This window comes from Schistocerca nitens, chromosome 7, assembly GCF_023898315.1.
Source record: "Schistocerca nitens isolate TAMUIC-IGC-003100 chromosome 7, iqSchNite1.1, whole genome shotgun sequence".
Lineage (NCBI taxonomy): Eukaryota > Metazoa > Arthropoda > Insecta > Orthoptera > Acrididae > Schistocerca > Schistocerca nitens.
In genome coordinates this window covers 365879075-365892527 of record NC_064620.1, presented here as the reverse complement: position 1 = coordinate 365892527, position 13453 = coordinate 365879075, and the positions used below count along the sequence as shown (strand labels likewise).

Sequence of the window (13453 nt, the reverse complement as noted above, 5' to 3'; positions counted from 1 at the left end):
GATACTGATTTCTCAGGATCTATGCACCCAAATCGCGTGAAAATTTATTCACATGTCAGTTCTAGTATAATATATTTGTCCAATGAATACCCGTTTATGATCTGCATTTCTTCATGGTGTAGCAATTTTAATGGCCAGTAGTGTAGATCATTTATACACACTGTAAACAGTAACGGTCCTCTCCCACCTACTTGAGGTATTCCTGAAATTACCTTTACATCTGTCGGTTTTGTTCCGTTAAGACCGACGTGACGAATTCTGTCTGCAAGGAAGGCTTGAATGCAGTCACCAATCTGATCCGACACTCGGTAAGCTTGTATTTTTTCACTAAACCATAGTGAGGAACTGTAGTAAATGCCTTGCTGAACGCGACATCAACCTGAGTATCGTTGTCTACTGTGCTATGGATGTTATGGAGGAACACGGCGAACTTAATTTCGCAATATCTCTGCTTGCATAATCTTGATTTTTATAGAGAATATTCGCATTCTCCAAAACGTTGTAACACGTAACCACCTAACATGTTCCGTAATTCTGCAACTGACTGACGTCAGCGATATAGGCCTACAATTGTATGCATGTCCTACGACCTTTCTTGAAACTAGAATGAGGTACTTTTTTTCCAATCGTTATGTACCCTTCGTTGCTCCAGTGACCTACGAAACAGTGCTGATAGAAAGGAAGTAATTACTTTCGCGTTATCTCTGTAGAGTCTTAAGTTATGTCATCTCTTACAGACGCGTTTCCACTACTAAGCGATTGCAGTTGCTTTTCTAGTAAATGATTACTTATCTCAGCATGTCGGCCTTCTTGCGATGATTTAAAGTAGAACGTATCACGACCTTCCGCAGTGAAACAGTTTTGGAAGAACGAATTCAATATTTCGACCTCCATCTTCCGATCCGCTGGCGGTAAGGTCACTGAGTGACTGAATACATGATTTCGATCCGATTTCACGTTATACCAAAATCTTTCAGGGTTTTTAGTCGGATGTGTTGGCAAAATTGTCCTTTCAAAGTCACTGATCGCTTCTCTCATTACTCTTCTTATGCTCAATTTCGCCTAGTTCAGCTTTTGTTTGTCGACTAGGTTCTGACATCTCTTAAATCTGTGAGGAAGCTCTCTTTGTTTACATAGCAACTTTCTAATACGGTTATATGTTATCCAAGCTCAGTTCGACGCTTTGCCTACCCGTGATAAGGCCATTTTGACCGCTGAAAGTGACAGCTCCTTGCACTAAATTTACACCGTTTATACCTCTGTATCACCTAAAAATTTATTCAGATGTTCTCCCTCCTACACTGTATATGCACAGTAAGTAAAATTACGCTATTTGGTGTCCTTCCTGGTGTAGCATTTTTAATAACTCAAGAGTAGTCGCGTTCTTAAGTGGAAATTATTTACTTAGCGTATCACAGTTCGTATTTCAGAAGGATTACTCGATCCAGAATGCAGTTTTTAAATTCAGTGATCAAATACCAATGTATTGCCAGTTGGTACTTTTGTGATCTTTCCAAGGCGTTTGATTGTACAGATCATGTTACTCTCTTAGAAAAACTCAATTTTTGTCGAACTGATGGCATTACACACAGCTGCTTTGAATACACTTAAAAAGAGAATGCAAAGCGCTGTCCTGAATAATTTAAACAATATCAGAAAGGTAAAAAACTGTACTGCCTGGACAGGAATCACAAAAGCAGTCCCACAGGGTTCAGTTTTGGGTCCACTCCTATCCCTTGTATGTGAATGACCTCCCACTTAATATTCAACAAGCAGAATTATACCTTTTGTAGATGATACTAGTGTTGTAATAAATCCCATTAGAGAGAAAACAACAGGCGATATGGTAAATGATACGTTCCACAGAATTATTAAGTGCCTCTCAGAAAATGGACTCTCCCTAAATTTTGAAACAAGAAAACATTACAGAATCACACCAACAATTGATGCTGCACATGAGTAGGAGTCAGTAAATAGGGCAGAATGCTTCAAATTTATGGATGTACTTGAACTGGAAGAAGAATATTACTGAGCTTCTCAAACAATTAAGTTCAGATACCTTGCTAATCTTGGAAATAAACCTAGCAACCTCCTGACATATTCTTCAAGTTTCCACTCAATAATGGCTTAAGGAATAATTTTCTGGGGTAACTTATCACTTAAAAAGAAAGTATTGATTGCACAAAAGTGAGCAGTCACGGAAGTCATGTGCGTACGTCTTCAAGGTTCAAAATGGTTCAAATGGCTCTGAGCACTATGCGACTTAACTTCTGAGGTCATCAGTCCCATATAACATAGAACCACTTAAACCTAACTAACCTAAGGACATCACACACATCCATGCCCGAGGCAGGATTCGAACCTGCGACCGTAGCAGTCGCTCGGTTCCAGACTGTAGCGGCCAGAACCAAACGGCCACTCCGGCCGGCGTCTTCAAGGTCTAGCTGTTTTAACTGCGTATATTTACTAACGAAATTAGTCATAAATAACCCGTCACTATTTGAGAAGATCAGTGATGTCCATATCTGAACAATAGAGGGAGAAATGACTTTTATCACCCATTATTAAAGTTGTCTGGGGCTCAGAAAGGAGTTCAACACGCAGCAACAAAACTTTTATCATATGTCCAGTAACATAAAATCTCTGACAGTTAGCAATGGAGCTTTTAATTCTATCTTAAAATCACTTCTCCCGGACAACTCGTATTGCATTGACTCATTTATACTTAAAAACTGGTAGCCAGCAAAAAAATAAAAAAATAAAAAGGAAAAGGCGAATAGTTGCTTGAGTAGGACTGAATGTAATAATGTATTCATTAATGTTAACACTAATCATGTATTCATATCCTGTAAACTGACTCGTTCCACAACGTTTCGATAAAAGGATCGTTCAAATTATCTGTGGAACTAACTAATTAACAATAGAGCAGTGCAATTTTTCTATGGTGCACAACAGCATTCACGCAGAATAAACGCACATACACACACGCAAGTGCACCCACTGGTACGAATATAACACTCCGATTCACTGTGGAGAGAGTAACAACTGATTACGCACCCGCTGTCGAAGCGTAGGCCGACCGTAGGATACAGCTGCGAAATTGCTACACGATTTGGAGTGACGAATACCCTACAAACTCTAATTGGATTATTCCGCCGCATGGCAGATTTCCGTGCCGAAGTTGCAATACGCTCCAGCTTGCTCGCATTAGCTCGGAGATAGCGTGGCGGCAGTTTGCGGTTGTGCCAGTTTGCCCTCACTATGGCCTGAGAGTCTGGGGAACAGTTGTGATCGCTTTCTGAGGGAATTACTGAGGATAGATTCACAAGTCGAACTCGAGGTAGGTGTAGTGTCAGTTCGACAAACGGTGATCGATTTGAGGAAAACGCTTAGCGGGATTTGCCCGTCATTTCATGTCGAGCTGGATGTGGCGGAGCGTAACTTTTGCATTCTGAAGCTACCCCATGTGTAAGATCGCGTTACTTCTAGGAATTATGTGACCATTTTCGGCTGATCAGGCCCATCCCATGAAATAACGTTTGTTCCCCAGTGGTGAAACTGTCTTCAAAGACTGCTCACACAGTTTGCTACGTCCCTGACTAGTTTTGTGAGCACGAGGCTGAATTATCGCATGTCCCCTGGCCACCATAGTCACCAGATCCACAATATTATTGAGCATTTGTGGTCTACTTAGGAGAGAATGGTGCGTTATCGATCCCCCCCACCATCCTCGTTACCTAAATCTGCAAGTATTTTGCAGAAAGAATAGTAAGATTACCTTGCAAATAATAAAGGACTTGTATTTACACATTTCGTGACAACCAGAACTCGTTTCGAATCCTAACGATTTCCCTACACCGTATTAGGGATGGTACTGTTTTGTATTTTCGAAGTTTCCTTATTTTTGTCGACCCTTCCACATTACAAGTCTTGCGATCAAGATCAGTGCCAAACGGTGAAGTGGACTGTCACCAGCTTTGTGCAGCACAGGACTGGGGAAAGTCATCAGATAGTGGAGAGCAATAAGCGACAAATTGGGAATATCAAAGACGTTACTAGGTGACTAAAAGGATACTAGGACACAAGGGGACTGACTAGCCCTTGCGGATGACATAGCGACAGTAAGTGAGACAAAAGGAGGCGCAAATACACAACTCGACAACCTAAGCGAGACAGCCAGAAGAGTGGGATTGAGCATCGCCCACAACAAGATAGAAGCACTGAATACCTCTGGGGATTGGAAAACACCAGAAGGAAAAAGGTGGACAGATTTATATATCTGGGAGAGTATGTACCATCAACAAACAGGAGCAGATAGGAAATAACAGAGAGATTGAAGAAGATGAGGTCAGCCAGCTGTGCAGCCAAAAATATATAAATACACACATCAAAAAAAGTTTTGCATCACCCCAGTTCCCAGAACTCTTGAAGATAGATCTCGACTGTGGGTATTGCACCACAGATACAGTCCTTTTGACTGTTCAGAGACGTCACTAAACCCGCCCAAAGATGTAAACAACCATGCATGAGCAGCGCCTATTAGACGGAGGGGGTCAGACAGCCGATCAATTCCAGTCATTCCATCAGGAAGGGGGTACACGGCTCGTGTTGTCTGTAGTTTAACCATGCCTAGACGGTCAATACCGCGGTTCGATCGCGTCCACATTGTTACTTTGAGCCAGGAAGGGCTCACACCAAGGGAAGTGTCCAGGCGTCTCGGAGTGAACCAAAGCGATGTTGTTCGGACATGGAGGAGATACAGAGAGACAGGAACTGACGATGACACGCCTCGCTCAGGCCGCCCAGTGGCTACTAATGCAATGGATGACCGCTACCTACGGATTATGGCTCGGAGGAACCCTGACAGCAACGCCACCATGTTGAACAATTCTTTTCGTGCAGCCACAGTACGTCGTGATACGATTCAAACTGTGCGCAATAGGCTGCGTGATGCGTAACTGCAGTCATGGACTGTGCGGCTGGTCCCGGCGGAGGTTCGAGTCCTCCCTCGGGCATGGATGTGTGTGTTTGTCCTTAGGATAATTTAGGTTAAGTAGTGTGTAAGCATAGGGTCTGATGATCTTAGCAGTTAAGTTCCATAAGATTTCACACACATTTGAACATTTTTGATGCGCAACTTCACTCCCGACGTCCATGGCTAGGTCCATCTTCGCAACCACGACACCATGCAGTGCGGTACAGATGAGCCCAACAACATGCCGGTTGGACTGCTCAGGACTGGCATCACGTTCTCTTCACCGATGAATGTCGCATATGCCTTCAACCAGACAATTGTCGGAGACGTGTTTGGAGGCACCACGGTCAGGATGAGCGCCTTAGACACACTGTCCAGCGAGTGCAGCAAGGTGGAGGTTCCCTGCTGTTTTGTGGGACATTATGTGGGGCCGACGTACGCCGCTGGTGGTCATGGAAGACGCCGTAACGGCTGTACGATACGTGAATGCCGTCCTCCGACCGACAGTGCACCCATATCGGCAGCATATTGGCTAGGCATTCGTCTTCATGGACGACAATTCGCGCCCCCACCGTGCACATCTTGTGAGTGACTTCCTCCAAGGTAACGACATCGCTCGACTGGTTAGCATGTTCTCCAGACATGAACCCTTTCGAACCTGCCTGGGATAGACTGAAACGGGCTGTTTATGAACGATGTGATCCACCAACCACTCTGAGGAATCTACGCCGGATCGCCGTTGAGGAGTGGGACAATCTGGACCAACAGTGCCTTGATGAACTTGGATAGTATGCCACGACGAATACAGGCATGCATCAATGCTAGAGGACGAGCTACTCGGTATTAGAGGTACCGATGTGTATAGCAGTCTGGACCACGACCTCTGAAAGTCACGCTGTATGGTGGTACAACATGCAATGTGTGGTTTTCATGAGCAATAAAAAGGGTGGAATTGATGTTTATGTTGATCTCTATTCCAGTTTTCTGTATAGGTTCCGGAACTCTCGGAACCGAGGTGATGCAAAACTTTTTTTGATATATGTATATACAATAAAAAGGAAGTATCTGTAAAGATCAGACACTACAAGACAACGGTGAGGAAGTGGTACTACATCTGGATGAGACGATAACACTAGGAAAAGATGGCGCACAACAACTAGAGAAAGTAGAGATAAATTAGTGAGTAAAATACTAAGTCCTCAAGGAGATAGTGAGAGATGGGTGCGAAGACCTAGGGAAGGAATGCACTGGAAGATGTGAAGAATGTCGGGAGAAATCTGACTCAAAAGGGCTAGGTTTACCGGACACATAATCAGGATGAATTTGAATAAAACGACGAAAAGAGTATGAGAAATAACAGGAAGCATAGGAGAAAAGACAGGAACCAAGTGAGTTGTTGAACTCTATGATTGGTCGGAATTCGGGATGAAGATGAAGGAAAGGAATATTGGAGCAGCAAGTACATATCTACCAAAATGTCAGAGATCGTCGACAGAGTGGGATACAGGGCAAGGATAGTGTCACCAGCAGGTCAGGAAGAGAGAGGACGAAGAGGTTCTGGGAGCAGAAGAGGAAAATATAGTCCATGGAGAGGCTACCCGCAGTCCTACAGAAGCTGTAACACAAGAAGAAGAAGACGAGATTCTGTGAGTCTACATAAACATTATGAAGTGGAATCAGGTGAAAACTCGTTTCTTTATAGAGAAATATAGAGAATGGTCTATTCTCTGGGCACACTGGACTCGCATTCGGGAGGACGACGGTTCAATCCCGCGTCCGGCCATCCTGATTTAGGTTTTCCGTGATTTCCCTATATCACACCAGGCAAATGCCGGGATGGTTCCTTTGAAAGGGCACACAGCCGACTTCCTTTCCCATCCTTCCCTAATCCGAGCTTGTGCTCCGTCTCCAATGACCTCGTTGTCGACGGGACGTTAAACACCAATATCCTCCTCCTCCTATTCTCTGGGATTCCTCCCAATCAGAATATTGCCGTAAAGTGAGCAAAGAAGACGCCTGAGTCACATTAACTGGAGAATAAGACCTTCAGCTAGTCGAATGCAAGAAAAAAACTGACGTGATAACTTGCCTATTGGCCTCTTTGAGAAGGAGGAAACGGAAAATAAAAATGTCTATGAACACAAGAAGAGGTTAGTACTCACGCCATACCAATGTGCTTTTTATTGAAAGGTTCAGAATTTTCGGAGTTTTCATTGCAAATAAATTAAGAACATATAATAACGCAACTAGAATGTATGTGCAACGCAATATGGCGAATATTTTGTGTAGAGGTGACAGGGGGAGTATGGATATGCTTCCTTCAACTCTTGGTACAATACTTCTCTTTGGTATACTTCTGCATAAACTAACCTATCAATCATCAGCAAGGTATTTCCCTTGTGCCATCGACTTCAAAGGCAACAGTTCGCGTCTACGAACCGCCTCAGTACATGTATCTGACATTCGGTCACTAGCGTAAGGGATTCACTTCAGGATTTCGTGACTTAATTAACTAGATTGAAAATGACGCTGTGTTATCACTGTTGATATCCTCTTAATTAAAAATAAAACTAAATCAGTTTGATGATTTTTATTCTCACATTAACATATTGCTTTAGCACTCTAACATTTGCTTAGCTTACTTCTTTCACCGTGGACCCATCTCATTGCAAGGAAATTCTGGACAAGTACTGGAAACTTGTAAATGAATTCCGGTTACACAGAAGCCAATTGCAAAGGCTAGTCCTTCAGTAACCGTTTAGCTTCTTTGTAATGTATATCTTGCTTACCGACTTTTGGCCATATTAATGCTCCCATTGTTAGTATTGGGGCTCAACATTGTCACAACCTGTAACGTAGAATTAATATCAGTTGCACCTAAATGCACAATAAAAAGGTACAGGGTGAGTCAAAAAGGACTTTACAACTTTGGAATGATGTAGAAATTTATTGAGGCAACTTACAGATGTGTCATTTTGTAGCAGACAATCCGAAGTTTGATTCACGTAGTGCTTCAGTACCCTATTCCTCCACCAGAATCCCCAATGTAGCGCACAGTTAAAATGGCTAATTTCACTTGTGCGGAGCGTGCTCGCTGTTTGTTTTGGTTTCGTGAAACGAACTCTGCCGCAGCTGTTCGGCGTAAATTTCGCACCGAATATGCAAAATAACATCCATGCAGGCCTACATTTTAGTCTTGGCACAATAACTTTTTTGAGACGTGTTGTTCACTGCGACATTATAAATCACCAGGTCGCCTCCGTGTTGATGTTCATGTCAAATAATGTCAGTCCCCAAACTTGACACCATTGGATTTATTTCTCTGGGCTTTCGTTAAAGACCGTGTGAATGTTTCTCTCCTACCAAACAATTTTAGCCGACATGGAAAATCGAATCTACACTGCTGTTGCACAAGTTTGCCCGTTTTGCTGCAACGAGTGTGGGAAGAAATTAATTACCGGTGGGATGTTTGCCACATCACAAATGGTAGTCACATCGAACCAAACTGCGTTTGGCATATGTGAAACTTGAGGTTGTTTGCTGCAAAATGTTACATCTACTGATTCTGTAAATTATCTCAGTAAATTTCTATATTATTCCAAAGTTGTAAAGTCCATTTTAACTCTGTAGTATTACGCACTTGCAAACAAAATGCAACACTCCAAAGTTCGTGCGCAGAAAAACTCACTAGGAAAGGATAACTTTTTGCTACTCCAAAACGCAGTACCGTTTTGACTTATATGTTGTGAGCTGTCTTGTTCCTCCATAGTTCACACTGCGGCGCGTCAACAGGTGCTGCCAACAGCACCACAGTTTAGAAACGCTCTCCGGGCGCTGATGACCGCGCACTTGAGTGCCCCACAAACCAAACATCATCATCATCAGAAACGCTCTTGTCCGATACATTCCGCTGTTAGATACTACCCTGCCTTGCCGTGCTTGTAATCTATTGACTATAAACGCAAATTTCTGAACAGCGTGATAATAGTGGCAATTATAATCTCTTTAAAATACCAGTTACCTTCGAAGGTATTTATTACTGTAGTAGAATGTCGTCTTGTCATAAAGATACATCTTTTGCTACACAACTACGGCAAGCAACTAATGAGTTTGGGACTCTTACTATCTTGGATAACGGAAGAAACAGAAAAGATTCACGATTCACCACTGTTTCGTTTAGTCAGCATGAAAATATCAGGGAAAATGCACCATTAACTGCAGCAGAAGACGTTACAATAATGATGTATACGGCGATGTATCCTTACTAACACGAGTGTAATTAGTGTACACTGTCGTCGATGTTGAATATGACTTAAGTCAGTCATAAGAGAGAGTGCGTTTGAGGACGTACAAGATGAGCGAGAAGTCGCTCCTAGTTTTAAATGTCAATAATTTTTTTACTAATGAATACATGCGTACTGATTAAGTTATAGTCGGTTCTCAGGACCATGATAATATGTGCACTACTCTACAAATCCACATATGCTCTTCCGTTTTAAACGCTTAGAAATGTCATCAATTGATTTCTGCAGGAGAGTCACAGGCACATTTCCAAGGACAACTGCGATAGTCTCCTCAAACAACAAGAAAAATTAGCAAACATTCACAAACATGGATTACATAATGTACCGGGTTATCAAAAAAAAAGGATAAATTTGAAAACTGAATAAATCAAGGAATAATGTAGATAGAGAGGTACAAATTGACACACATGCTTGGAATGACATCGGGTTTTATTAGAAACAAAAAAAAATACAAACGTTCAAAAAGTGTCCCACAAATGGCGCTTCATCTGATCAGAATAGCAATAAATAGCATAACAAAGTAAGACAAAGAAGAGATGATGTTCTTTACAGGAAATGCTCAATATGTCCACCATCATTCCTCAACAATAGCTATAGTCGAGGAATAATGTTGTGAACAGCACTGTAAAGCACGTCCGGAGTTATGGTGAGGCATTGGCGTCGGATGTTGTCTTTCAGCATCCCTAGAGATGTCGGTCGATCACGATACAGTTGCGACTTCAGGTAACCCAAAGCCAATAATCGCACGGACTGAGGTCTGGGGACCTGAGAGGCCAAGCATGGCGAAAGTGGTGGCTGAGCACACGATCATCACCAAACGACGCGCGCAAGAGATCTTTCACACGTCTAGCAATATGGGGAGTTTTTTCGGTTCTAATAAAACCCCATGCCATTCGAAGCATGTGTGTCAATTTTTACCTCTCTATCTACATTATTCCGTGGTTTATTAGGTTTTCAAATTTATACTAACTTTTTGATCACCCGGTCCATATGACAACCAATTCACATCTGGACAGAATTAAGCTGGTATCGCAAAGTTTGCTAACTGAGCAGAACTATGACTAGATTCATTATAAATCCCATAAGTCATTTCCTCCCAGTCTGAAGACTCTCAACTCTCAACATTGGTTGAATTATTAAGTACAACCTTTTGTATTTTTTTATACTACGCTGTCTATTGATTGGCTATAACATAAATCTCATAGAGCTTCAGTTTATCTAGCAGGATACTATGGTTCACACAGTCAAATGCCTAGTGAGATAACACACTAGTGAAGGGTGTGATACAGAAAAAGTGTTTGTGGCGCAGGCGAGATGCAGACGGCGTACGTGGTGCCGGTGCTGTTCCTGAGCAACTCGCTGGGCACGCCGCTGCTGCCCAACACGGTGGAGACGCAGGACTTCGAGATGGCGCTGGAGCGCGCCGACAACAAAGAGCTGCTGCGCAAGTGGTACCGCCTCGACAGCGCCGCGCAGCCGCCCTGCTACCGCCTGCAGCCCACCGCGCTGCACATACCCGGCTTCAAGGTACGACCCCAGAAGTAAACTACTGGCCATTAAAATTGCTACACCAAGAAGAAATGCAAATGATAAACGGGTATTCATTGGACAAATATATTATACTAGAACTGACATGTGATTACATTTTCATGCAATTTCGGTGCATAGACCCTGAGAAATCAGTACCCAGAACAACCACCTCTGGCCGTAATAACGGCCTTGATACGCCTGGGCATTGAGCCAAACAGAGCTTGGATGGCGTGTACAGGTACAGTTGCCCATGCAGCTTCAACACGATACCACAGTTCATCAAGAGTAGTGACTGGCGTATTGTGACGAGCCAGTTGCTCGGCCACCATTGACCAGACGTTTTCAATTGGTGAGAGATCTGGAGAATGTGCTGGCCAGGGCAGCAGTCGAACATTTTCTGTATCCAGAAAGGCCAATACAGGACCTGCAACATGCGGTCGTGCATTATCCTGCTGAAATGTAGGGTTTCGCAGGGATCGAATGAAGGGTAGAGCCACGGGTCGTAACACATCTGAACTGTAACGCCCACTGTTCAAAGTGGCGTCAATGCGAACAAGATGTCACCGAGACGTGTAACAAATGGCACCCCATACCATCACGCCGGGTGATACGCCTGTATGGCGATGACGAATACACGCTTCCAATGTGCGTTCACCGGGATGTCGCCAAACACGGATGCGACCATCATGATGCTGCAAACAGAACCTGGATTCATGACGTTTTCCCATTCGTGCACCCAGGTTCGTCGTTGAGTACACCATCGCAGGCGCTCCTGTCTGTGATGCAGCGTCAAGGGTAACTGCAGCCATGGTCTCCGAGCTGAGAGTCCATGCAGCTGCAAACGTCGTCGAACTGTTCGTGCATATGGTTGTTGTCTTGCAAACGTCCCAATCTGTTGACTCAGGGATCGAGACGTGTCTGCACGATCCGTTACAGCCATGCGGATAAGATGCCTGTCATCTCGACTGCTAGTGATACGACGCCGTTGGAATCCAGCACGGCGTTCCGTATTACCCTCCTGAACCCACCGATTCCATATTCTGCCAACAGTCATTGGATCTCGACTAACGCGAGCAGCAGTGTCGCGATACAATAAACCGCAATCTCCATAGGCTATAATCCGACCTTTATCAAAGTCGGAAACGTGATGGTACGCATTTCTCCTCCTTACATGAGGCATCACAACAACGTTTCACCAGGCAACGCCGATCAACTGCTGTTTGTGTATGAGAAATCGGTTGAAAACTTTCCTCATGTCAGCACGTTGTAGGTGTCTCCACCGGCGCCAACCTTGTGTGAATGCTTTGAAAAGCTAATCATTTGTATATCACAGCATCTTCTTCCTGTCGGTTAAATTTCGCGTCTGTAGCACGTCGTCTTCGTGCTGTAGCAATTTTAATGGCCAGTAGTGTACATCCCAAGTCTACACTGAGGGACAAAAGTCACGGAATATCTCGCATTATAGTGTCGGAACTCTTTTCGCCCAGTGTAATGCAGCAACTCGGCGTAGCACGGACTCGACAAGTCGCTGGATGTCCCCTGCAGAAATATTGAGCCATACTGCCTCTACCTCCGTTCATAATTCGAAAGTGTAGCCGGTGTAGGACTTTGTGCACGGACTGACCTCTAGATTATGACCCGTAAATGTTCGATGGGATTTATGCCGGACCATCTAGTTCAATAAACCATTCTTTCGAACTTTCCAGAATGTTCTGACAGGGCGCACTAACGTCCATAAAAATTCCATCGTTTTTTAGGAACATGAGGTCTATGGAAAATGGAAATGAGTGTTTGGCGTCATGGGCCGGGAGGCCCCTTGCGGGGCAGGTCCGGCCGCCTTGGTGCAGGTCTTATTACATTCGACGCCACATTGGGCGACCCGCGCGCCGGATGGTGATGAAATGATGATGGAGACAACACAGCACCCAGTCTCTGAGCGAAGAAAATCTCCGACCCAGCCGGGAATCGAACCCGGGCACATAGGACGGCAATCCGCCACCCTGACCACTCAGCTATCAGCTAGCCGAAAATAACCATTTCCATCAATGATCGGCTCAGTTGCACCAGAGGACCCAGTCCATTCCATGTAAAAACAGCCCACACCATTGTGGAGCCACCACAAGCTTACACAGTGCCATGTTAACAACTTGGGTCCATGGTTTTGTTGGGTCTGCATCACTTTCAAACCCCATCATCAACTCTTACTAACAGAAATAGGAACTCATCTCACCAGGTCGTCCGCAACTCGTCGTTAGTGGCTAGCGTTGCTCCCTCTGGATCAAGGGGTCCCGGGTTCGATTCCCGGCCGGCTCGGAGATTTTCTCCGACCGTGGAGAAGATTTGGAACTTGTACTGGCGCTGATGACCGCGATGTCGAGAGCGCCACAAACCAATAGCATCATCTCACCAGGGAACGGTTTTCCAGCCGTCTAGGGTCCAACAGATATGGTCGCGATCCCACGACTGGCGCTTCAGGCGATGACGTGCTGCCAGCAAAAGGCACTCGCATTGGTCATCTGCTGACATAGCCCATCAACCCCAGATTTTGCGGCACTGCGCTAACGGATACGTTCGTCGTACGTCCCACGTTGATTTCTGCGGTTATGTCACGCTGTGTTGATTGTCTGTTAGCACTGACAACTCT

General features: G+C 44.3%; 1 protein-coding gene across 1 annotated transcript in view; it reads left to right on the top strand.

Moving 5' to 3' along the window:
* LOC126194745 (NACHT domain- and WD repeat-containing protein 1) overlaps positions 1-13453 on the top strand; it is a 633295-nt gene that overhangs the window by 438020 nt on the left and 181822 nt on the right. The window contains exon 7 of the mRNA XM_049933012.1: positions 10589-10806. Coding sequence (XP_049788969.1) covers positions 10589-10806 — 218 coding nt within the window. The remainder of the gene's footprint in view (positions 1-10588; positions 10807-13453) is intronic.